The sequence below is a fragment of the Loxodonta africana genome, chromosome 1, assembly GCF_030014295.1.
Source record: "Loxodonta africana isolate mLoxAfr1 chromosome 1, mLoxAfr1.hap2, whole genome shotgun sequence".
Taxonomy (NCBI): domain Eukaryota; kingdom Metazoa; phylum Chordata; class Mammalia; order Proboscidea; family Elephantidae; genus Loxodonta; species Loxodonta africana.
Window position 1 is genome coordinate 182,212,049 of NC_087342.1, and position 24,740 is coordinate 182,236,788.

The 24,740-nt window shown below is 38.8% G+C and overlaps 1 protein-coding gene across 3 annotated transcripts; it reads right to left on the reverse strand.

The window, feature by feature from the left end:
- Positions 1-439: 439 nt before the first annotated feature.
- GPRC6A (G protein-coupled receptor class C group 6 member A) lies at positions 440-24,375 on the reverse strand. 3 transcript variants are annotated; one of them, XM_010596772.3, is made up of 6 exons: positions 24,120-24,375; positions 22,427-22,730; positions 18,112-18,423; positions 9,696-9,908; positions 4,194-4,317; positions 440-1,554 (listed from the first exon to the last, which is right to left on the reverse strand). In XM_010596772.3, the coding sequence occupies exons 1-6, from the start codon at positions 24,311-24,313 to the stop codon at positions 440-442; spliced, it is 2,262 nt and encodes a 753-aa protein (XP_010595074.2). In that variant the 5' UTR covers positions 24,314-24,375. The 3 variants fall into 3 exon arrangements, with proteins under 3 accessions (XP_010595074.2, XP_003404312.2, XP_010595028.2); XM_003404264.4 differs by having other exon boundaries at positions 17,596-18,423; XM_010596726.3 differs by lacking the exon at positions 9,696-9,908 and having other exon boundaries at positions 17,596-18,423.
- Between the last annotated feature and the right edge of the window lie 365 nt (positions 24,376-24,740).

Consider the following 24,740-nt stretch of genomic DNA (forward strand, 5'->3'; position numbering starts at 1 on the left):
TTAGCAGCTGAGCTTTCAACCACTGTGCCACTAGGGCTTTGAGCAGTGGAAAGAGAAAGCAAAGATGCCCAAGAAAGAAGAAGGTATGCAAATGTAAAGAGGTTTGAGAAGAGACAGTAAGGGACGGAGTAAAAACATAACATAGTGTGAATTAACTTTGAATAGAAGAGATACCTTTAACTGTGAACCTAAGAGGAAGCAGGTAAAGATAGAGGCAGATATAAGTGGTAGGGAATGGGGAGAGTTTCAGGTTGAGGGGCTTAATTTCTTTGTTAAGCAAGCAATTGGACCATGTAAGTGTTCAAGCAAAATTTGGAGAAGATAGTGGCAGTTGAAGACACACATAGGACATATTTGCTGGGAAAGTAGGTGCACATCTTAAATGTGAAGACCCTGAAAACATTTTATTCAGGGACTTGGCAGCTCCCAAGGGGCTCATTCATATACTTGAAATTCTTTTTCGAGGCAAAGTTTTAGATACTCCTGGAATATTTTCTCTGCATATATCTGCAAACGCTTGTGCCTGAAGGGCTTTGTTTTTCTGTGAGGCTGCAGACTTGCCGTCAGCATTGGGGTTGGTCATTCCCAGACTGCTGTTGGTGGAGTCCAGCGAAGCTTGGCTCATGGCAAGGCTGCCTGCACTGTGGGAAGAGTAACTATAAATCATCTTGAGGAAGGCAGATTTTGTGTTGGTCTCTTGCTTCCAAAGAATAACATAACATTTGGGAAAGAATGTGCAACACAGGATCCCATAATTTGATATCAAAATGACAATAATCTCTATTGCAGGTAGGTATTTGCCAAATGTGGTCACATAGACAGGGATGAATGTAATCCAAGCTATGAAGTAAATGAGCATGCCAAATGTTATGAATTTGGCTTCGTTGTAATTCTCAGGTAACTTCCTGCCTTTGAAGGCAAATATGAAGCAAATAAAGGCCAAGATGGCAATATAGCCCAGCATGGAGCCAAATGCAACCATGGATCCTTCCTCACATTTCAGGATAATGACTCTAGGCAAGGAGACATTCTCCTCCACTACAGGTGCAGCAAAAATTAACCAGAGAGTGCAAATGACAACCTGGATACCTGTGCAAGTGAAGATAATGGGGATGGGTTTGTAGAGGCGCTTCAGGAAGTTCTGCAACTTCGGATCGAAGCTGAAGGCTAGCAAAATTTTCAGGGACTTCATCAAAATGCAGGAGATGCAGAGAGTAAAACTCACACCAAACAGTGTCTGCCTGGTTTTACATGTGAAGCTTTGTGGTTCTCCAATGAAAAAGCCCGTGCTGGCAAAGTTGAGGAAATGACTGAGGAGGATTACATAGCAGACTGTCAATCCCCCGGATGATTTTACAATGGGTGTGTTCAGATTTCTTGTAAATATTATGCCAATGGCCAGAACAAACATGATTCCCAGTAGGGAGAGGCCCAGGAGTAGGATAGCCAGGGAGTCATTCCAGTTGAGATACTCTACTTCCTTTTCATAGCACGTGGTGCTCCTTACAGGGGCCCAGTGAGTTTCGTTGTTGCATAAAAGGCAGTGATCCATATCTAAAAAGACAGAGGAAAGTCAGTTAACTTTGTGAACATTTAAACTAGGTGATGGCTCACAATACTACAAATGAGACTCCTTGTATGTAGTAGACCTGACTGAAAACAGATACATGTTATTGTCATATTGATTACATATTAAAATAAAGCGTGCACAGAACTCAAAGAAAGTGAGAGAGTAGGCCAAAGGTAAGAGAAAAGGTGGAGGGGAAGAGAGAGAAAGAGAAAGACCAAACCTTAGCTGTGCTGCTAGTCATTAGGAAATTAATATACATACTCAGGATAGACACTAGTCTTTTATGAATTTATTACTGGTGGCTCTGTTAAAAGCGTGAGCTGTGGAATCAGGTGTATCTCAGGTTCTTGTTCTGGTTCTACCACTTACTATTTCTGTGATCTTGAAACAGCTAGTTGACCTTTGCAAGCCTCTTTCCAAATCTCTTAAAAAAAAAAAAGACTCTGCTAGATTGGGTTGTTGCATTCAATAAGATAATGCATATAAGACGCTTTGCATGGAGCTTGGCACGGTAGACACTCAGTACATGGGAGCTGCTGTTATGAATAAGGTTGCTGGTCTTTTAAAACTAAGAGCCATACAGCTAGACCACACTAAAAGCTCAAAGTCTCTTCCTGAAAGTGAGATACCACAAGATTATAATTAATGGCTGCTGATGAAGAATTAAAGTTTATTTTTCCCCAGGAAGCTAGTAAAATTAAGTGTCTCACTCTGGTATTGATCAGCTCAAAAATTATTTATGCTGATTCTGACTGCATGTGTGGCATGAATACTTGGTATTAGAGTGGAGCCTTGTTGGGTGTGATTGCATTTTCTCCCTGTTTCCACCCCCTGAAAATGGTGGGTCCCAACTGCTTCCAAAAATTTTATCTCAGGGCATCATGTGATTAAACTCCCCAGTGCCCATTCAACTTTTTAAATTTTCTATGTTCTCTTCCTTATTAGCCTCACAATCAGGCTGTATTTCTATTTATAAATTTCATGACCTTTCTAGCATACTTCCCTTTCCAAACCCTAAACCCACTGCCACTGAGTCAGTTCTGACACACGATGACCCTATGTGTATCAGAGTAGAACTGTGCCCCATGGGGTTTTCAGTGGAACCCTGGTGGTTCAGTGGGTAAGAGCTATGGCTGCTAACCAAAAGGTTGGCAGTTTGAATTCACCACCCACTCCTTGGAAACCTTATGGGACAGTTCTACTCTGTCCTATAGGGTCACTATGAGTCAGAATTGGCAATGGGTTTTTTTGTTTGATCTTTGAGAAGTAGATTTCCAGGCCATTCTTGTGAGGCACCTATGGGTGGAAGTGACTTGCCAACTGTTTGCACTCAAACCATTTGCACAAGGAGGGACCTTTCTCCAAAACCTACTTTTTTACAAGTAACTATTTTTCTCCTGTCTACCCCTTGACCACTGCTGCCAGTATCTGCTGTTTCATTCATTCAGTGAGTACTTACTAAACTTTTCTATGTACTAGAGCCATGTTTGGTGTTGGATACATAGAGAAGAACAAGATTTCAGATCATCATAACTGCTTTTCCTCTAAAGTGTACTCAGTTTTCAATTCTTGTTTATGAAAGCAATTTTTCCCGGTTATAAGAAGACAACCCAGCTTAGATCTTGAAAGATTATTGTACATCTTTTTGGGAAATAAATGGCATATACTTCTCAGCGTTTTTATTTATCCCACTTGGCAGATAGTTGCTAATCACTCTATTGCCTGGAAATACCCCCATTCCCCCGCAATTATCTAATTATTTAGGCAGCATGATCCATCTCAGGTTGGAGTAAATGCCATTTTGTGAGACAGTGACAGAACATGAATATTGGAATCTTGTTAAACTTCTGCATCCTTGAAGCTAATAAGAAAAAAAAGAAGAGCCATTTGGGTCCTATTTCATCTCTGGGGTGCTCAGCTTTTGTAGAAGATGAATAGGAATGCTTTTAAAGTAGGTTTAACTCTAGGGAAAGTGCTGATAGCTCCTTTTAGGGCTCCTAAGGCTGCTGACCTCACTCCTGTTCTTTAATTTGTGTATTTTGCTGTGATCTGGTAAAACTGTTAAAGATAGGGTTGGCAAACAATCAGTCACTAGCGCCTCATCTCTGTCAGTAGTTGGTACTCTTGTCTCAAAGAAGGTTCTTTCTTTTCAGGCTTAACTTTTGCTCTTTGGTAAGTAGGCGTAGTGAGATCTCCAGGGTATGCACACCTGTTTCTTAACCTCTGGATTTCTGTTATGCTGAGTTTAGTTAATTCGCCATTCTTTTTATTTATATTAATTGTGGTCCAATTACAAGCCAGGCATGTCTGTATGGAAACACATAGATATTGCCTTGTATTTTAAGAGTTGCTGGAGCAGGGATGGTGGGGGAATGACATTTTCCCCTGGAAGTGAAGTTACTTTTAACTTTTTTTTTTTAGTTGGCTGTGCTATTGATATAATAGAGCAGATTCTAAGATCGAATGAAATTTCATTGTAATTTAAATTATCAAGAGCATGGGAAGCTTTTTTATCAAATGAAAAAATAAACCAAAATAGGATTCAAGGAAAATTTAAAAAAAAAAAAAATCCTAGGAGAAAGGCTTCAGGTGCACCACCTTGTGTTGTAGTGACTGTAATTACCTGTCTGATTACTGTAGTGATTTTCAGGACAGTTCACACATTCATAGCAACAAATATGTTGACTTCTTGTAGTTTTCTTCATCTGTCCAGGGCTGCATTCCTTGGAGCATTTAGATGGAATTTGCTATGTTAAAAGTGGAAAGAAATCCCAAATAGATTTTTTAAAAAGAATTATCGTAACGAACTTTGACACAGTATAAAGGTGTATTTACTAAACAGTATTTTGATCTTTTTTCAGAGAATAGACTTTTTTTGCCATCTGGAGGAACGTGAATGACTTTAAGAAATATGAAATGTTTCTCATGGAGTAACTGCTTTAGGAAGAACACAGTTTTTGTCACACTAAAAACTTCTGTAAGCAAATTATGGAAATTAGCTATTTGAGAAGTCCCCAGCAGAATGAGAAACGTGTAGTGGTGGAATGAAAGAAGGAAATGATGGTATGGAAATTTCTGATTCTGTACTTTAGAAGGAGTTCAACTCTATAAGAAAATGGGAAATTATCAGGCTCTTATATTCTTTAGGAGAAAATAATCATGCTGTGCAAAGGTCCTAGTTCAAGGACCATGTTCAGTTTAAACCTAAAAAGCATAACAATGGACCACATTTAATTTAAAACTACTAGAGTGGAAGTTAACAAGACAACCTTTGAGATATAAATAATATTTAAATCCTTCTGAGAATTTAGGTTATAATTCTGCATGTCACAGTGTGAACCACACACAGCAACATTCTACTTGTATGGAACCCTATGCTTCCTATTTAGCTAATAATTCTTAGCACTTCAGCTATGTTACTATTTTCCATTCATAGTCCCTTTCTTGTGGCATATTGTGAAATGAATTGCTGTCATCGTTTCACCCTTACCCTAGGAAGCCAGGGCTGAATGGTTAAATGAGGCTTTCTCAAGACTCTCTGAACGGCTAAGGCTGAGGCTGGAACACAATCAAAGCTCTAAGCTCACCAGTCTTTCCTCTGAGAGATTAGAAAGATCTGAGAGAGAAAAGCAGCCAAGATCATGGGCCCTGTGTCCACAAATAGTTGCTTTCTTCTTCCCAACATAATTATTGTTGACCTGGGTTTTCAGCAAGGAGAATGTCTGCCTTGTGGATTCCCCAGGGCAAAATTTTAATCTGAAGTACCCACTCTCTGGAAGGGTGCACAAAGGACACAAAAAGATTTGACTGTTAGATAAAGCCAGACATCATTAGGGATAAACGTGCAATCTTCTTTCCCAGCAACACCATATCCTTTCTCCATCCACATCAAGAGACAGCAAACACATTCTAAAGTCAGGTATTGATAACTCTGAGGTATCAACAGATTTAGGTTTATCACATGTTTTGGACTGTGGGTTTTGGTGATTTACCAGAAATGTTAATACTCCCGTTTAGCCTGTAGATTGATAAGAGGATCTTGAAATCCCACCTAATTGATCTCAGGTTGGCCGTTTGAACCCACCAGTGGCTGTTTGGGGAGGAAGATGTGGCAGTCTGCTTCTGTAAAGATTTACAGCCTCGGAAACCCAATGGGGGCAGTTCTACTCTGTCCTGTAGGGTCACTATGAGTCAGAACTGACTTGACAGCAATGGGTTTGATTTTTGGTTTTTATTGTTTATTGTTAGCTTCCACTACATTCTTGAAATATGTGTGTGTGTTTCCTTTAGAAAGGAGGACTTGTCCTCTTTCATGGTTGTCAGTCCCTTCCATGTAGTTATTAAAAGCTCTATTCAGTTCTTAGTCATTTTGTCACCTCCCTCTCATTGAGTGTCTTCCCTATAGTCAGGAGATAAGTCTCAGTAATAATTAAAAACAGTTCTTTCTACAAAAATAATACAGAATCCTTTCTGTGTTTAATAAGAAAAGGAGTCACAGCGTAGCCAAAAAGGTTCAGTTTAAGTTAAAGTTAAAGCAGAGTACTGGGTTCATAAGGTGCTTATGGGGATAATGGTGAATTAATAAAGATGATGATGAAAGTTTGAGAGCATAGAAGGAAAGCTAAATTTCTGTCTTCCAAAGGAAAAGTATTTTGTTTTACTGAAACTTCTGACAGGGAAACTTAGACTACGGACAGTGATTTACAACAGAATTCATTCTTTCACACAATAAATATTTGTTGAATGCCTACTATGTGCCAGCCCCTATTCTAGTTGTTTGTTCATCATATTGTTCTGTACTCTGGTGGTTTGTTGTGTTTTTTTTTTTTTTAAACGCTGGGAGCTGTGCTACTGGCATTTCAAATATGAGCAGGCTCACCCATGGTGGAGAGGTTTCAGAAGAGCTTCTAGACTAAGACGAACTAGGAAGAAAGGCTTGGAAATCTACTTCTGAAAATTAGCCTATGGAAACAACAGAATATTGGCCCACATGGTGCTAGAAGATGAACTCCCTAGGTTGGAAGGTACTACACAATGGCCACAAAAATGAACTCAAACATGCCAGTAGTCATGAAGATGGAGCAGAACTGGGCAAGATTTTATTAGGTTGTCCATAAGGTCACCAAGAGTTGGAACAACTCAATGGCAGCTAACAAAAGCTTTCTAGTTGTAGGAGATACAGCAGGAAATGAAACACAAAAATCCCCGCTGACATAGACCTTAAGTTCTAGTTGGCAAGGCTGGTTGACCCCATGTACAACAAAATAGAACACTGCTCAGTCCTGGCCATCCTCAAGCTATGCTTGGTCCCATTTTTGCAGCCACTGTGCCAATCCATCTCATCGAAAGTCATCCTCTTTTATCAACAAGATAAAAATAAGCAAAATGTACAGAATGCTAGATAGTGATAAGTGCTAAGGATAAAATAAAGACAGGACAGTGTATATGAAAGGATGGTGAGATGTTGCAATTTTAATTAGGGTGGCCAGGGAAGGCTTCACTTAAAAGGTGGCATTTTAGAAAAATCAAAGGAAAGTGAAAAAGTAAACCATATGGACATCGTTGAAGATTATTACAGGCAAAGGAAACAGGAGGTACAAAGGGCTTGAGCTCGGAGCAAGGACGGCAGGTATACAATAGCGGGAAGACCTGTGGGGTTATAAGAGATGGGCAAAAGTAAGGGGGATAGTAGGAGATAAGGTCAGAGAGGTATTGAGAGCAGGTCACGTAGGGCTTGGAGTCTTTAAAGACATTGGCTTTTACCCAAATAGAAAATAGGATGCCATAGAAGGATTTCTGAGAATACTGTATTTTACAGGATTATCCAGGCTGCTGTTTTGAGGACAGGCTGAAGGGAATAAAAGTGGAAGCAGAGAGCAGTCAAAAGCCTGCTGTAATAATTGGGATGAGAGAGAATTGTGGCTTGGGGTGCGGTGGTAGCAGTGGAGTAGAGGGTAAAAAGTGGTCAGATTTTGGACACATTTTGAAAGTACAGCCTAGATTGGACATGGGGTGTGACAGAAAGAAAGGAAGCCAGGATCCTACCAGGCTTTTGCATGAGCAACTAGGGGAAGGAAGTTGCCATTTGTTGAAATCGGGTAGGTTTTGGAGAGAATATCAGCCGACCAGTTTTGGAGATATTAAGTTAAAATGACTATTAGATATTTAAGTGTTGTGTTTGTTAGGTACCCTTGAGTCAGTTCCAATTCACAGTGACCCCATGTACAACAAAATGGAACACTGCTCAGTCCTGGCCATCCTCAAGCTATGCTTGGTCCCATTTTTGCAGCCACTGTGCCAATCCATCTCATCGAAAGTCATCCTCTTCTTCACTGACCCTCTACTTTACGAAACATGACATCCTTCTCCAGGGACTAGTCCCTCCTGATAACATGTCCAAAGTACGTGAAATGAAGTCTTGCCATCCTCGCTTCTAAAGAGCATTCTTCCTGTACTTCTTTCAAGACAGGGTCCTTTGTTCTTCTGGAAGTCCATGATATATTCAATATTCTTTGTTAACACCATAATCCAAGTAGAGATGCCAAATAGGCAGTTGTATATTTACTTGGGATAGAATCCTGGAGCTAAAAATCTAGGGGATGGGGGCATCAGCATATAGAAGGCATTTAAAACCATGAGAATGGATGAGATCACTAAGGAAAACTGCAGACAGAAAAGAGGATCAGTTACGAGCCCTGGGGAACTCCAATATTTAGAGGCAATGAGAATGATAAGAGCCTTGGTGGTGCAGTGGTTAAGAGCTCAGCTGCTGGCCAGAAGGTCAGCAGTTTGAATCTACCAGCCACTCCTTGGAAAACCTATGGGGCAGTTCCACTCTGTCCTATAGGGTTGCTATGAGTCAGAATCGACTCTATAGCAATGGGGTTTTTATTTTTCTAGGGAATGATAAGGAACCAGCAAAAGAAGAAAATCAAGAGAGTGTCGTGTCAAAAAGAAACAATCTTTGATGATTACAAGGGAGGGGAAGGGTGGGGATAGAAAAACACTAAATAGACAATAGGTAAGTGGTAACTTTGGTGAAGGGTATGACAGTACACAATACAGGGGAAAACAGCACAACTTGTACAAGGCAAGGTCATGGAAGCTCGCTCCATAGATACATTCAAACTCCCTGCGGGATAGAATTGCTGGGCTGAGGGCTGTGGGGACCATGGTCTCTGGGAACATCTAGCTCAGTTGGCATAACAGAGTTTGTAAAGAAAATGTTCTACATTCTACTTTGGTGAGTAGCGTCTGGGGTTTTAAAAGCCTGTGAGTGGCCATTTAGGATACTCCACTGGTCTCACCCCTTCAGGAGCAAGGAAGAATGAAAACTAAAGACATAAGGGAAAGATTCATCCAAAGGACTAATAGACGACATCTACCACGGCCTCTACCAGACTGAGTCCAATACAACTAGATGGTGCCCAGCTACCACCACCAACTGCTCTGACAGGGATCACAATAGAGGGTCCCAGACAGAGCTGGAGAAAATGTGGAGCAAAACTCTAACTCAAATAGAAGGACCAGACTTTCTGGCCCGACAGAGACTGGAGAAACCCTGGGAGTATGGTCCCTGGACACCCTTTCAGCTCAGTAATGAAGTCACTCCTGAGGTTCTCCCTTCACCCAAAGATTGGACAGGCCCATAAAACAAAACGAGAATAAAGGGGCACACCAGCCCAGGGGCAAAGACTAGAAGGCAGGAGGGAACAGGAAACCTGGTAATAGGGAACCCAAGGTTGAGAAGGGAGAGTGTTGACATGTGGTGGGGTTGTTAACCAATGTTATAAAACAATATGTGTACTAAAAAAAAAAAGAGAGAGAGAGTGTGTAGTGTTATAGAAGCAAGCAAACAAAGCATTTCATGGGGAGGAGAATAATTATCTGGTAAGTGAAGTAAAGTGATGTTATGGATTGAATTGTGTCTCCCCAAAATATGTGTTGGAATTTACTCCTATACCTGTGGATGTAATCCAGTTTAATGTAATGTACATATTGTACAGTAAAGAGGTTGAAGGATCACTGAGGGTCCTGGTGGGGTCAAGTACTTTTGCAGTTGCGGGGCCAGTTGATTTTGAATGAGTCAAGCTTAATGCTACAAAGCAGTCTACCACAAAGTTACCTTAAGATTCCTGAACTCATTTTTTGTTTCTTGGTCTGTAAAGATGAAGACATCCTTCTGCAAGTCATATTCTGCCATCTTGGTGATAGTCATATGGCCATTGATCTCCTTCCAGAGCAAAACATCATATCCAGTATTCAAATCCCCATGAGCATCAAAATGAAATGAATTCTTTCCATCAGTGAACGTCACATTTTTCAGCACATCAAGTAACTATAAAAGATAAAAACAGAAATGAACACTGAATGCACACTGTAAGTGTATTCGTAATCCCAATTAGAGCAGTCTTACAAGGAATATCACTTAAAAATTAGAAGGAAAAAAAGGCATTTTGGATCAGTGAGTGCACTAACTGGTTAAGAGAGGTTCTTAATGATATGGTAACCATTCAAGAATGAGTTCTGGCCTCATTTTTGCCAAAGCCTTCCTATGTGAATTTGAGAAACCAAGCTAATTTCTATGGATGGTGGTTTTTCTAGCCCGTAATACTAGAATCTGAGCATCTGTGTTTATCCACATGGCAGCATTTCAGAATGTGTCCTATAAAGAAGAATCCTGGATTCCAATTCTGGCTCTCTATCTCATGGTGTGATCTTGACAGTTATATTTTTTCTAGGCCTCAGCTTCATCATCTGTAAAATGAGGATAGTAGAAATTACCTTATACAGTATTGTAAGGATTAAATATAATTATACCCGTAGAGAGTTTAGCCCAGTATCTGGAACAGATTAAAAGTTAGGTATTAATAGGTATTATTATTATCTAATAAGGACATTGTGCAAATAAATAACATTCATCTATTACTTATTAATAGTCATATGTTTGATGCCCTTTTATCCCATAACAACTCAGTGAAGCAGGCATGTAGGGATTATCTTCCTCTTTCTTAGATGAGATCCCCCAGGCACTGAGAGGTGAAGTGATTTATCTGAGGACACACATCCTGACTTTCATTCTGGGGTCTTTCCAACACATCTAACAACACATTAATTCAAAATCTTCTTCACTATTTTTTCTTTCTGACTCCAGAGTAATCACCAACATGCCTTCTGGAGTTATGGAAGGGAGGAAAATTCTTCCTTTCCTTCTAGAGTCACAAACGACTTGGTCTGAGCAGGTAATCCAAACCAGCAGTTATCATGTTCACCATCTCCAAAATGAAGGCAGAAGAGACAGCTACAAACAGCATCCTACTCCTCAGGCCTACTCTGAGGAATGTCTCCACCCGAGAAGTTTAGTTGGTAGATGTAAAGCAGCTGCTGGTGCCCACCCTTTAAGACCATACTTAGTTACCCATTTGGTGGGAGGTGGAGCCTTGTTGTCTCCAGTGGGTCTCAAGTCTGTTTCAGTGATTGAGTGCATCGTAAAAACCAAAACAGTGGCCATGGAGTGGGTTCCAATCATGGTGATGAACGGTGCCACCCAGGGACTCCTACTATGCACAATAAACCCAAACCAACCAAATCTGTTGCCGTTGAATCAATTCTGACTCATTGCAACCCTGTAGGACAGGGTGGAACTGCCCCATGGGATTTCTAAGAATCGGCTGGTGGATTCCAACTGGCAACCTTTTTTGGTTAGCAGCTATGCTCTTAACCATTGCACCACAGGGGCCGGTGCATAGCGAACAAACAAACAAACAAAAGCCTGTTACCCACAAGTCGATTCCGACTTACAGTGACCCTTTAGGGCAGACTAAAACTGCTCCAAAGGGTTTCCAATGAGTGCCTGGTGGATTCGAACTGTTGACATTTTGGTTAGCAGCCCAACTCTTAACCGCTATGCCACCAGGGTTTCTGTGCCTACTACAGTGGCCTCTAAATTTTACTTCTAGTTGAATTCATAAAATGATTTTCTTTTTTTTTTTTTTTAACTCAAGAGCCAAGAGCCAAGAAATATGATGAACAATTACTTGTCTTGCTACCCAATTTGTGTAGTGAGAACTTACATGCAATACAGCTAGGAGAGGAAATGTTTTACTTACAAATGACGCAGCTGTAATGAACTTGTGCTGCAGTGAAGTAACACTGATAGGAAAACAGGTTTCGGTTCTGGTGCTACCAGTTGAATAGCGCAGTGGTTAAGTGTTTGGGTGCTAACCAAAAGGTCAGCCGTTCAAATCCACCAGCAGCTCCTTGGAAACTCTCTGGGGCAGTTCTACTCTGTCCTGTATGGCTGCGTGAGTTGGAATTGACTCGAGGGCAATGATTTTTTTCTGAATGCTTTGGGTCCACTGATTATTGAAATCTATGATCCTATGTGACTGTTGTTGGCTCAAAATCTACAGAATGAGGCAGAAAGTATTCTGTTTAGCTTCCTTCACATTTACTCTTTTATGAATGTTTCTTTCCTTTAATCTTTTTTTTTTTTTTTTTAGTGAATAGAATATTAGAAAATGAAGTAATGTTTTATGGTAAATCTATTAGCTAGAACAGTCATGTCAATGACTGAATACCATTTTAGCAAAATCTCTAAATGGGCCTATTTATTTTATTAGTTCTTCTAACAAATGTAAATTAATTAGTATTGCGTTAAAGAAGCAAGACTTAACATCTCGGTGGACTAACATCTATGGTGAAATTAACCAACAAAACCTTACCCTAGCAATCGCCTGGAAGAAAAAAGTAGAATTAAACAGAAAAAATACATAAGGGCCTGCCTGCAATGTTTCCACCTTCACCTGTATACCGGTTTTTCTTCTGATGCTTCCTTAAGCCCTACGCACATTTAAGCCCCAGTAACATATCCTCTTTCACTTTTGTGTTTGAACTATAATTTCCATCTGTTTTTTCCTGCATTTAATTAGGTTCTAGAGGGTAAAGTTCTGACACATACACATTCTGTAAATAACGATAACATTGAATAGTGTAAATAAACTAGAGCAATTCTATGCTTGTTCTTACAGGAAAGAAGGTGGAGGCAAATAAACAGAGCCTTCATTACTCATTAAACACGGTAGAACATTTGCTTTGGATTAAGGTAAATTTTGAACATTAACACTCCAGTTATTAAACTGTTAAATTCTTTTTTCGTCAATCTTTTATTACTTTTTCATGACGACTGAAATTCGTTGTAAATTTGACACTAGAAAAACAAAGAGAATGGTATTCACGTTTCCATTATTATGTTTTTCTCCTATATATGGTAATGTCCTGCTTCTAAGAATGCAAGGCCTGGAGGCTATGCCGTTTAAGTTCTTGTGGTTGATGTTTTTCATTTCCTTAATTGCTCTATCTATCCATTCTATCCTATCTATCCACTCTGTCCTCACAAGTGAGCTGTGCTTGTGGAAAGAGGTATTTATGTTAGTGAATTAGAGAATAGCAGAGAGAGCAGTCTTACATCTCTGTCCTAGTGCCCAGACTATGCTCTTTTCTTTTGTGAAACTTTCTGAGGGGTAGCAGAAAGCACCCTGAACTAAGGCTAGGGCAGCTTTACTGCTATGTGAGCAAATGTGGGCCAAACCCTTCCTGGCTAAAATCCCTTCCATCTCTAAACTGCTGCAAGTTTGGGTCACCAACAGCGCTCTCTCTTGCCACTTCTTTAGGATGGAATATAAAGAACGTGAGTGCTGTAGACCTACCATAATATTATAATGACTAGAAGAGTGGTGCAAACCGTTAACATGCTCCACTCCTAACTGAAACAAAGGAGGTTCAAGTCTACCCGGAGGCTCCTTGGAAAACCTACTTCCAAAAAATCAGCCGTTGAAAACCCGACAGAGCACAGTTTTCCTCTGACATATATTGGGTGGCCATAAGTCAGAGTCGACTTGAGAGCAACTGCTACTTCTGGTAGTACAGCAGGCCTTAAAAAGTGTTAGCTATTTTTATCCATACTAATCCAAAATCAAGCTTAGCTCAGCACACATCTCTCCTGACTACTGAACTAATACTCAAGTGTTAGACTGCTACACTTGGATGTCGCATAAATTCTTCAAACTCAACATATCCAAAATGGAATGCTTAATATTTCTTCTCCCCACCAGATCGCCATTTATGTCTATTTCCATCTGGACAAATGATAGCAGTTGCTCAAATTTGGAATCATTGGCAACATCTTTGCTACTCTCAGTCATCCTTTAAATCCGATCTACGTTCAAATGCTCTTTATCCTTCCTCTTAGTGTCCATGTGTACATCTCCCATCATCTGTGTCACACTTGTAGTTTAAGGCACCCTCCTCTTAAACCTGGATTATCAAATTGATCTTTTCACCTCCAGTCTTGTGTCCCTTAATCACTTCACATTGCAGTCTGAATTCTGTTTCTGAAATAGAAAACCACTCTTCTGCTTAAAAATATCTTTAATTGGGCCCCGTTGCTCTATCAAGTCCAACTTCCCTCATTTCAGTTAGGAGCCGATCTTTCTGTTTAAAGGATGAATCTAATGCCAGCAGTGTCAGCAACAGTATCAGTACTGGGAGCTGGTTAGAAATACAGACTCTCAGGTCCCACTCAAGAACTACTGAACCAGCGTCTGCATTCTAGCAAGATTCCCAGGCAATTCAACTGCACATCAATGTTTGAGATGCTTTGGTTGACAAGACCCTAGTGATAAGTCCTTCACTAACCCCTCCAATCTCAATTTACCTACAGCTTCCATACAAGACTCCAGCCCTATGCTGCCATTTTCTGGCTTGAGAACGCCATGCTTTCTCTCCTCTCTGGGACTTTGCTAGAGGTTTTTTTTTGTCTAACTCCTACCTGGCTAACTCCTACCAGCTCATCATATTCATCAGAGATGCCATTGTTCTTTGGAAAGTGTTTTCTGAACCACTAATTTTGAATTAGCTGCTTCAATTATGTGCTTCTCTGCCATCTTGTGTTTAAATGAAGCATTGTAATGCATCATCCTGCATTGTAACCAGCTCCTTTAGTTGTTCAATTACATGCTCCAGTGCAAAGGAAACTTCATTAAGGAAGGAATTCTTTCTTATTGCCCATAATAACTTCAACACTCAACACAGTGCCTAGAACATTGAAACGCCCAACATATATTTGCTAAATAATTACATGAATAGCAGTTTGACATTCTCTTCTCTCATATACATCACCTACTACCCTATATATCATCAGAAGTGGAAGGGCAAAAAATAAAACCAAAATCACTAGTGGCAAGGGGGTAGTATCCTCACACACACCTGAGAAACATTAAAAATCTATTGAAGTAAAACAAGTGTGACTGTGATACCCCTGAGTACTGCTTACAGATGTCACTGAAATCTCAAGCCACAGTATTATTCTTAAGCACTGGGAAAAACTAACCCCTTCAAAATAATTTGACTCCAAATAATCATTGAGAAAATGTTGTTTAAATTTTTGTGAATTTTGTTAGGGAACAAAATAATCCTCAAGAACATATCTTTGATTAAAACCAAAAACCAAGCCAGTTGCTGTTGAGTTGATGATCTTTGAAATTTAATGTCTATGCAGGTTTCTTCATAAAAAGACCATTGTTTGCATTATTTGCCCCACTGAATCTGACAAAGATGTGGCTCATGCACATCGTGATCAAAGGAGCTAGTCACCCACAGTCCTCCTTTCCAGTCTGTTTCTGTTTGTTTCTAGATAAACAGGCTCTCAGGGGCATAAAGAGTGACCCCAGGCGCCTGGTGTTTAAATAAAAAGTTTTAGTAGATTTGGCTTAGATTATACTTTCTCAAGTCTTTTCCTCAGAATGTTCAAGACTTATTCCTGATACACTTTCCCTGATCTTTAGGAAGTAAAGAAAGCTCTTGCTATTTGTATTTCTCTTTCCTCATGAGGCTCGTTACATCCTCTCCTCTTTACGCCACCAGTGTCTATAATTGTCTTTTTTCTTCCATTCCTCCTAAGCTCTCATTTCTAAAATTCCACATGGTGGTTTCAGTATGGTAGTCCACATTTTAAAATGAAACATGATTTTCTGCAGTGTACCAGACAAAAACTATTGAAATATGTTAGAAAAAGTCTGGCTGAATTTAGAGGCTAGTGAAGAGTGTTGGCGATTTGAGAAAGATAATTTATAGCTTATACTCATTTTCTATTAAAGTTTTACACTAAAAAGTATTCTTTCAACCAAGTGTTTTAAAAATACTATATGATATGCAAATGTATATGAGAGTTTTAATTGAAATATGATCTTAATCTCTAGTCTTACCTCTTCATCAAGGAGCCCTGGTGGCACAATGGTTAAGTGCTTGGCTGCTGAACAAAAGGTTGGCAGTTTGAACCCGACTCGAAGGCAATGGGTGTCAATGGGTTAGCAGCTCTGTGGGAGAAAGATCAGGAGATCTTCTCTCATAAAAATTATAGCCTAGGAAACCTTCTGGGGCAGTTATACTCTGTTATATAGAGTTGCTATGAGTTGGAATTGACTCAGCAGCATACGACAACCTCTTAGATTTTTGGTGGTGGGTGGTATTTAGAAGCTGAAAACTAGTTTAAAAATGAGCGATTTAAAACACTCTCTGGCCATTACTTGATCCACCCAAACTGGTCACCTCAAACCTTGGAGCTTGTGTTTTTGGGTGCTTATAGTTAAAAAAAAAAAAAAGAGCCTGGTGGCACAGTGGTTAAGAGCTTAGCTGCTAACCAAAAGGTTGGCTGTTTGAATCCACCAGCTGCTCATCAGAAAACCTACGGGGCAGTTCTACTCTGTCCTATCAGGTCGCTATGAGCTGGAATTGACTTGACAGGAACAGGTTTTTTTTTTTTTAGTAGTTAAAATGACAAAGGTAGAAATAATATGTACTGGATATCTACTTTTACCATCAGAAAAATTGAACCTTATTCCATTTTACCTTCTTGCCCCTTACAGATTTAAAATAAATATATTTTTTGAAGATGATTCTCCCTTAAGACATGTAAGTTTGTCTTTGAATGCACATTATTGAGAAATTTATTTGTCTCTAATGAGTAGAATTTATCATCTTTTAAAGAAGCAATTTACTTTTAAATGCCTTGCTCACAGACATTAAAAAGCACAATGGAAAAATTTTCATTAAATAAGACCACATTAAGCTTTGAGCTTCTACAAGCTACAGACTTGAGGGTACCTAAAAACAACAACAGGCTAATCAGAGAGAAGAAAGGAAAGACTTCTATTACACACAACTGATAGTTCATTTGAATGTGTATGTCATTGACATTGCTATGATTGACCCAACAACATTCCATTGAAGAAGGCTGGTGTTCTAGGGAGACCACCCTCAGTTACCATAAACCACCAATGGCACAGTGAAAAGCAGTGGGCACGAAGTTAGAAGACTCAGACTGGAGTCTTGCTTCTGGTACTTTCTAGCTTTAGTTTCCTCATCCATAATAATTAGGAATAATAAAAAACCAAAAACCAAACCCGTTGCCCTTGAGTCAACTGTGACTCGTGACGATCCCGTGTGTTACAGAATAGAACTGCTTCATAGGGTTTTCTTGTCCAGAATCTTTACAGAAGCAGATTGCCAGGCTTTTCTTCCACAATGCCACTGGGAGGGTTCAAACCACCAGCCCTTTGGTTAGCAGCCGATCACAAACCACTCATGCCACCCAGAGACCTAGTAATAATAAAAAGGGTCATTAAACTTGCCTAGTCTAACTCCTATGTTTGTTAAGAGAATTGAAAGAGATAATTCATATGAAGCATTGGAAAACCTGCAAGGTCTAATACAAATCTGTAAATGCAAGGAAAGGAAAAGCACACAACTTTGAGGAATCAGAGTAGCAGGTGAAGGTAAAATGACAATTCTATTTCCTCAAGAACAGTGAGCTATGATAGAAATGCAGCTTACTCAAACACTGAAGGTGTTATAAAAGGGATAAGATTAAGAATAGTTAATATAAATCTATTTTGAGTTAAGGAAGGGAGGGAAATGGGGAAAATGATGGAAGGGGTTTTTTTTTTTTTGGATGTATGAGTTAGTACCTCCCATGGTTGAAAGGCGTTGGGGTTCTGACAGTCTCGAGCTTGGCACAGATCCCGAATGGCATAACCAAGGGCAAACACTGCCAGCTGAATACTGTGAACCACTCCTGGCTCAGTATAATCCCACAGGAAGTTATTTCTCAGGGAGAAGTTCCTTTCTATAGCCTTGTAGGCCAAAGTCCTCAGAGAACGGTTGAAAATGCATTGACTCAAATCACTGTCCTTGGCATATGCACAGGCAGACAACAGCATGACATATTCATTTAAGGGTTTGTTCTTGTGCTTGGGGAACATCGGCAGATTTTGAAGGAAGGCGTGGAAAGAGGACATATTCCCTCTTCTAAAGGTAAACCCCACAACTTTGCCAACCCTTTTAATGTTAGGAATGGTGGCAATGTTAGTGGCAGTTGACCAATTATCACTAGCAATCCATATCTTATTTATATTCTTTTCAATGGCTTTATTGAAGAGATTGAAAACATGGAATTGCCTCAGAAATACCACAATGACATTAACTTGAGCTTCTGCAATGATTTTCTCAAGTGTCTGATTGATCCTGACTTCAATGGTGTTATCTGAAAGGAAAGCTGGAAAAACCTCTTTGAAGGCTATGCACACATTTTTTGCAGCAGCCTGAATTTCAAAAGTGTTGAGCGCCAAACGTCCATAGTCATCATCTGTAGTTATCATGCCAATCCAGTTCCATCCAGATTTCTGAATCAGGTGGGCCATTGCTTTAGTTTGATAGAAGTCACTGGGCACAGTCCGGAAAAATGAAGGAAAGCGACTTTTGTCACTTAGAATTTCTGCAGTTGATTCGTAACTCACCTGGAAATTGACAGAATCTTTTAGTTATGGCGTTCATGAGTTCCAAGTGACCGTTCGTGATAGGTGTTCCTCTCTTTGATTTCTGTAAATATCTTTCTCTAAATTCTCTGGTCCTTTCCATCCTTCTCTTTCAATGAACTTCTACTTTACAAATAGCTCAAGACATGATACCACTTTGTCATGGGTTTAGATTCACTGGTCTCTAATCATTTCATTTTGTGTACAGTATAAGCCCCTTGATGGTTCTGGTTCTATCTTATATCTCTATCTGTACCTCTATATCCATCTATATCTAACATCTCAGGCCAGGACCAATCATAGATACTTTAGAGGTAAATAGAGGAAAAAATGCAGCCAGACAAGTAAGCAAAGTGTATTTTGGAACACCTAATATGTTCAAAATTTTGTCTAATTTAGAACTTTGGTGATTTTATTCCAGGTAAAATAAACCATCCAGTCAAATAATCATCTAGTCCAGGGGTGAGAAAAATTCAAAATTTTGTCTAATTTAGAACTTGGGTGATTTTATTCCAGGTAAAATAAACTGTCCAGTCAAATAATCATCTAGTCCAGGGGTGAGAAAACTTTTTCTGTAGAGCCAGATAGAAAATATTTAGGCTTTGCGAGTCACTTGTGGTCTCTGTCATAAATTCTTTGTGTTTTGTTTTGTTTTTATAACGCTTTAAAAAACGTAAAAAAACCGTCCGTGTAGCTTGAGAACTCAAGAACTTGAGAGCCACATTTGGCCCACAGACTGCAGTTTGCTGACCCCTGATCTAGTCAAATAAGCATCGGCGTTTTGGGAAACCTAATGTGTGCTCTATGAGTCGAAATCGACTCGACAGTGATGGGTGATATGTGCAAAGTTTTGTCAGGTTTACATCCTTGGTGGTTTTATTCCAGGTAGAATTATTACCTTCCCTAGCTGCAATAGCACTATGTCACTTGCTCAGTCAGTCAGTACTCAGTTTTTTGTTTTTTTTCTTATTTACCGTTTACAGCAGCCACAAAGTATGGTAGAAGGACATTAGGCTTTGGATTTGGAGTCGGACACAATGTTAGCATTCTGGTTCCAGTTAATTTGGAAGAGTTACTGAACATATATTTACTTGTAAAGTCATAGGGTTTTTTAACTGTTAAAGGAGGAAATTTGAATGTATACTAGAGCATGGTGGACATTCCCTGCACCTTAGTTATCTTCCCAGTATGGACATGGCTGTGCTCAGCTGCGTTGTAAGGACTGGACTTGTGTAAAATCAGTGTTATGCCTAAAGGGGCCCCTTCCCTTTCGTGTTGTGTATCACGGAAATCACTTTTTTGCCTTAGCCAACTATTGCTAAATTAGTCTACTTTTCTTACTTATCACTTAACTAGCATTGTGCATAACTCTAGAAATTTTGAGCCAAAGCCTTATCTCTGATATGGTTGGGGAATTATTCTTTTTGCTTTTGCCATTTAAGACTTAAACTTCCTGTTCTTTTGTTTTTGATGCATCCTTTCTAAAATCTCTTATACTCTCATCCTTCTACATTTTACTTGTTAGAGTTGTATAAGTATAATAAAACAATAAAAGAAAGATAATCATCTAAAATTGCACCAATCCTAATATGCCAACTATTGTCCTTATCTCCTCTTCTCTTTCAATCTTTCACCATATATACCATTTAATTAATTAAAATTTTAAAATAAAATTCAATTAACTTTATGACATAAATACTTTTTTGTGACACACCATAGTCATCAGTTATCTCTTTAAATGATCTTTTTTTTGGTAGTTTATATCTTATTGGACTTCTAGCCCTTCTTTATTTTATAATGAAAAATAACTACAGTATTATTTTTGCCTATGTATAGCTTTCAGCCTTTTAAAAAATAATTTTCTTATCTGCTTGTCTTTTTAAATAGAGATCATTAAATATAATTTTAACATTTCTTGATAATTTGGGGTTTTGATTACAAAACTTCACTGGGTTATAATATAATGGAATTACCAGGCTTTTTTATGGTTATATGATTTATTTACTCAAGTTCCAGAAAGTTATATATTTTGAATTCTTATGCACATTTATTATGTTATATATACATGTATTTCCTGTTTTCTCACTTCTACCAGATAGTTATTTCTTGGTAGTATGACAATAAATCTTTTTCCCTTCTAACTTTGGCTTCTAATTTTCCTTGGACTTTTTTTTTTTTTTTTTTAGGTAGCAGGGACATGAGAAAGTTACAGAATGGTTGAATACGAAGATACCAAAAACTAAAACCAAACCCACTGCCGTCAAGTGGATGGACTCATAGCGATCCCGTAGGGTTTCCAAGGCTGTAAATCTTTATGGAAGCGTACTGCCACATCTTTCTCCCAGGTATGAAGATAAGTAGGCTGAAAATAAAAGCCAAGGGGGGCTTGCCTGACTCTTGAGTGTGGTCATGCAATGTCCGACGACATAGACGCCTGTGGTCCCATAAAGTTTGGATAGAGTTCAGAAATCCCAATTGGAGAATGGAATGTAACTGGCTGTCATGAACAATAGCTTCCTGGTGGCTATTTCGTCAGTACGGGCACACTAAAATCAAAACCAAACCCATTGCCATTCAAGTTAAATTTCGACTCATAGTGGATCTGTAGGACAGAGTTGAACTGCCCCATTGGGTTCCAAGGCTGTAAATCTTTGTGGAAGCAGACTATCACATCTTTCTCCCAAAGAGCAGCTGGTGAATTGGAACCACCGGCCTGTCAGTTAGCAGTTGAGTGCTTAACCACTGTCCCACCAGAGCTCCTTATAGGTACTAAGTAAGGCAGTCCCTAGGTTAAGAATGCCCAATTTATGTACAACCTGTAGTTATGAATCAACCTCATAAAGCCTATTATATTAAAAATTTGAGGTAATACAATGGTCGAAAATAACAGATGGGTGCTACTTCATGACACACATCAAACATTATTATTATTACCATATTATTAAAGATGTTTTAGAGTCTCTGAAGTGTTTCTTTAATGTTTTTTATGTGTAGAAAGGCACACTATATACTATATACTAAGACAAACATTTGACTAGCTGACATTAGATACAATTTGTGCCTAAGTGTTCTGACTTAGGTAGAAATTCTGCTTAAAGACAGACTTAAGAACGGAACTCGTTCATAATCCAGAGACTGCCTGTATATAATATGGTGTTTGCACAACATCCAAATCACAGAATGTTCTATTTCACAGAACGTCTCATGGATGTTAAGTAACGTATGATTGTGGTGTGCAGGAACTTAGCGCATGGGGTCTCCAATGTCTGTTTTGGTTATTCAGAAGTCTTTTGGCTTACAACCTGATTATTGGCTTGTATCATATGGAGATAAGCAGCTCAATAGTCTCTGCTGAAAACCTTCCCATCACATTCAGAACAAATGCAAAATGTACTATGGTGTTCAAGATACTCTATGACCTAGTCCTTGCTTGTCTCTACAAATGCTTCTCTTACTCTACTCCTTTCTTCTTAAACTGATTTAGCCATAGTGACCTTTTTAAATATTCTTTGGGCATTCCAAACTTTGCACTTCTTGCTTCCTCTGCTTAGAGACTCTCCACTCTTCCTCCATTTTCCCTTGACTGCCCTTCTCATTCAAGTTTCACGCTCAACGTCACTTCCTTAAGAGGCCTTCCTTGACCATCATTCTCCTGTAGCCCTTACTTCCTTCACTTTTCTTCATATCATTCAACTGATATTTTCTTCATATTATCCAATGAATAATGTGTTGATACTCTCAGACGTTTGCATCTTATCTAAATTATGCTGAAAACTGTCAGAAACTAGACCTGACAGATTGAGGGGTAACTACTTACCGAGTACTTTTTTCACTATACCGTTCATAATAGGGCACATCCTTTCTTTGACTGATAAGAAATATTGAAGTAAAAGCAACCCCCTAACTAGTTTTCTAAGATTACCCTGATTCTTTCATAATAAGGAATATGATCAAGACCCCTGTATGGAAATAGAAAAAGACCTACCTGTGGCATGAGCTGTAAATTCAACATCCTGGAGACAGCAATGGTTATTTCTGAGTAACCAGCACCTATGACAGCCTTAACCCTCGGCAAGTAGCTGGAATAATCACACTTAAACTCCATGATTTCTCTGGAGCAGTTGAGTTTAGAAAGAAACCTGAGAGTGGCTGCCATTGCCACTGTAACTTCTGTACAAGTGTCATAGATTTCATACCCCAGTGTAACTCCAGATAGCAGTGTTGAATTATTGATCATCTCAATGCTGTGTATCATAGCAAGAGTTTGAAGAAAGATTGATATTTCGAAGCTGTTGGGAAACAAGTATTTTTTTGAATCAGAACATTTTTGCAATCAGAACTCTTTTATAGACATGCTGATGTCTCATTTATTCACATCTCTGTTTATAATTAGATATTTCTGAATAAGTGAAGCTCATCTGTTGAAGACTATAAATTTTATTTATTTAAAAATAATTTTTGGTAGAAATCTTTGTAAAGGGTAGTATAGAAAGCCACAGTTTCTTAAACATAGTATATGAAAAAAAAAAAAAAGAAGTATATGAGACAGGACTAAACATTTTCCTGATAAATTCTGGGATCATTTTGAACAATTAGTTTAGAATATTCTGCAATATCTAAACCAAACCCATTGCCATCAAGTTGATTTCTACTCATAGTGACCCTATAGGACAGAGTAGAACTGACCCTAGGGTTTCCAAAGAGTGCTTGGTGAATTCAAGCTGCTGACCTTTTGGTTAGCAGCTGTAGCTCTTAACCACTGTGTCAGCAGGGTTTCCTTCTGCAATATAGGGATCTAATTTTTAAATTCTTTTTATAGTTAGATGTCAGCGTTTTATTACTGCAAAAGTACCTGAATTTTATGACTCACAAGTCATTATTTTAATTTTCTGATTCTCATCTGCTGTGTTTGGAAACCAGATAAATTAAGACTCTTAAGAATTACATGTAAAACGTCTCTGGGTAAAAGCCCAACAACCTTCTCCTATATTAAATGCATTATTTTAGTTTTGAAGCGTAGCTGTTTCCACATTCAGAGGCCTTTTCCAGTTTACTTCTTGATTTGTGATTATTCCAGAACATTTGGTTGTTTGACTACTGATTTGCTGTTAAGTTTATCTCATCCACCACTGTATACAAAGGGTTACAAACATTGCCTAATACATAATAATGGTTCACTAATTTTTTTTTTTTTAATTAAGAAAGCAGGATATTATTGATCAGGCTTTGATAGTCTGAAGTTTCCTTTTAGTTCATTGGTAGTAATGATAAATAAAACCATTTGAATAAAAATATCATTGTGGATCATCTAAATACGAAGTTTGGCAAATAAGTGTTAACATTTTGGGTTAAAAAAAATAAAGAAGAGGGACAGGTTAAGGTAATAGTTTGTCTGATAATTAAGTCTTATAATATTTTCAGGGCCCTCCACATGCAAGCCATATGGAAGTCAGGAGCTGTCTAGTGTATTCACCTCTGTAACCTCAGTGCCTGGAATAGGGCCTGGGTAATGTAAGCATTTAGTAAATAGTTGTTCAATGTGGAATGAATATTATCTCTCTCAAGAAGTTTACATTTTATTAAAACACTTCAGATGCTAATATAAATAAACATATTACATGTCCTAGTCCTTTGATAAAATCTTGAAATCTAAGTGTGTTCTCTGAGGCTTTACTCACCCAACACACTTCTGGATTTCTGGTCGTCTGGGATATTCTTCTGAGGACACGGTTTTTTCATGAATGGCAAACAAACCTCCAATCATGACATGTCCTGGAGAAGTGGCAGCCACAAAGTCATCAGGGGTCTGGCAAGGCTGGGAAGTAGCAAAAATAATCACAAAGCAGGTAATCAGTATAATCAATAGTGCCATGTTTCTGTCTCATTTGCTCACTTCACGAGAGTTCTTAGGAATCATTAAGCTCACAGAGGGCCAAAAAGATGGTTCCTATTTCACCTGTAAACACCTGGCAAGGTATAGGACAGTGCCAAGGGCCAGAAACACTGAATATTCAGATACTTGATGATAGTCAAAACAGTTTTTTCACCAGTGAGAACACGTCAGAGTGTCTCTGAACACTCTAGTATTGGAGATGTATGAGAATAGTAACGTTAGGTGAATGCTGGTAGAATCAGAAGCTCAAGCACCACGGTGTGATAGCACTCTTTTTACTCCACTGATAGGTTAGGGATTTGAGTCATGTTGACATTCCTTTTGAGGCAGAATGTAGAATCTTCAGGAGGGAACAGTTTGGGAAAGTGTTCCCACTTTAGAAATAGACAGTTGCACATTTCCAAAG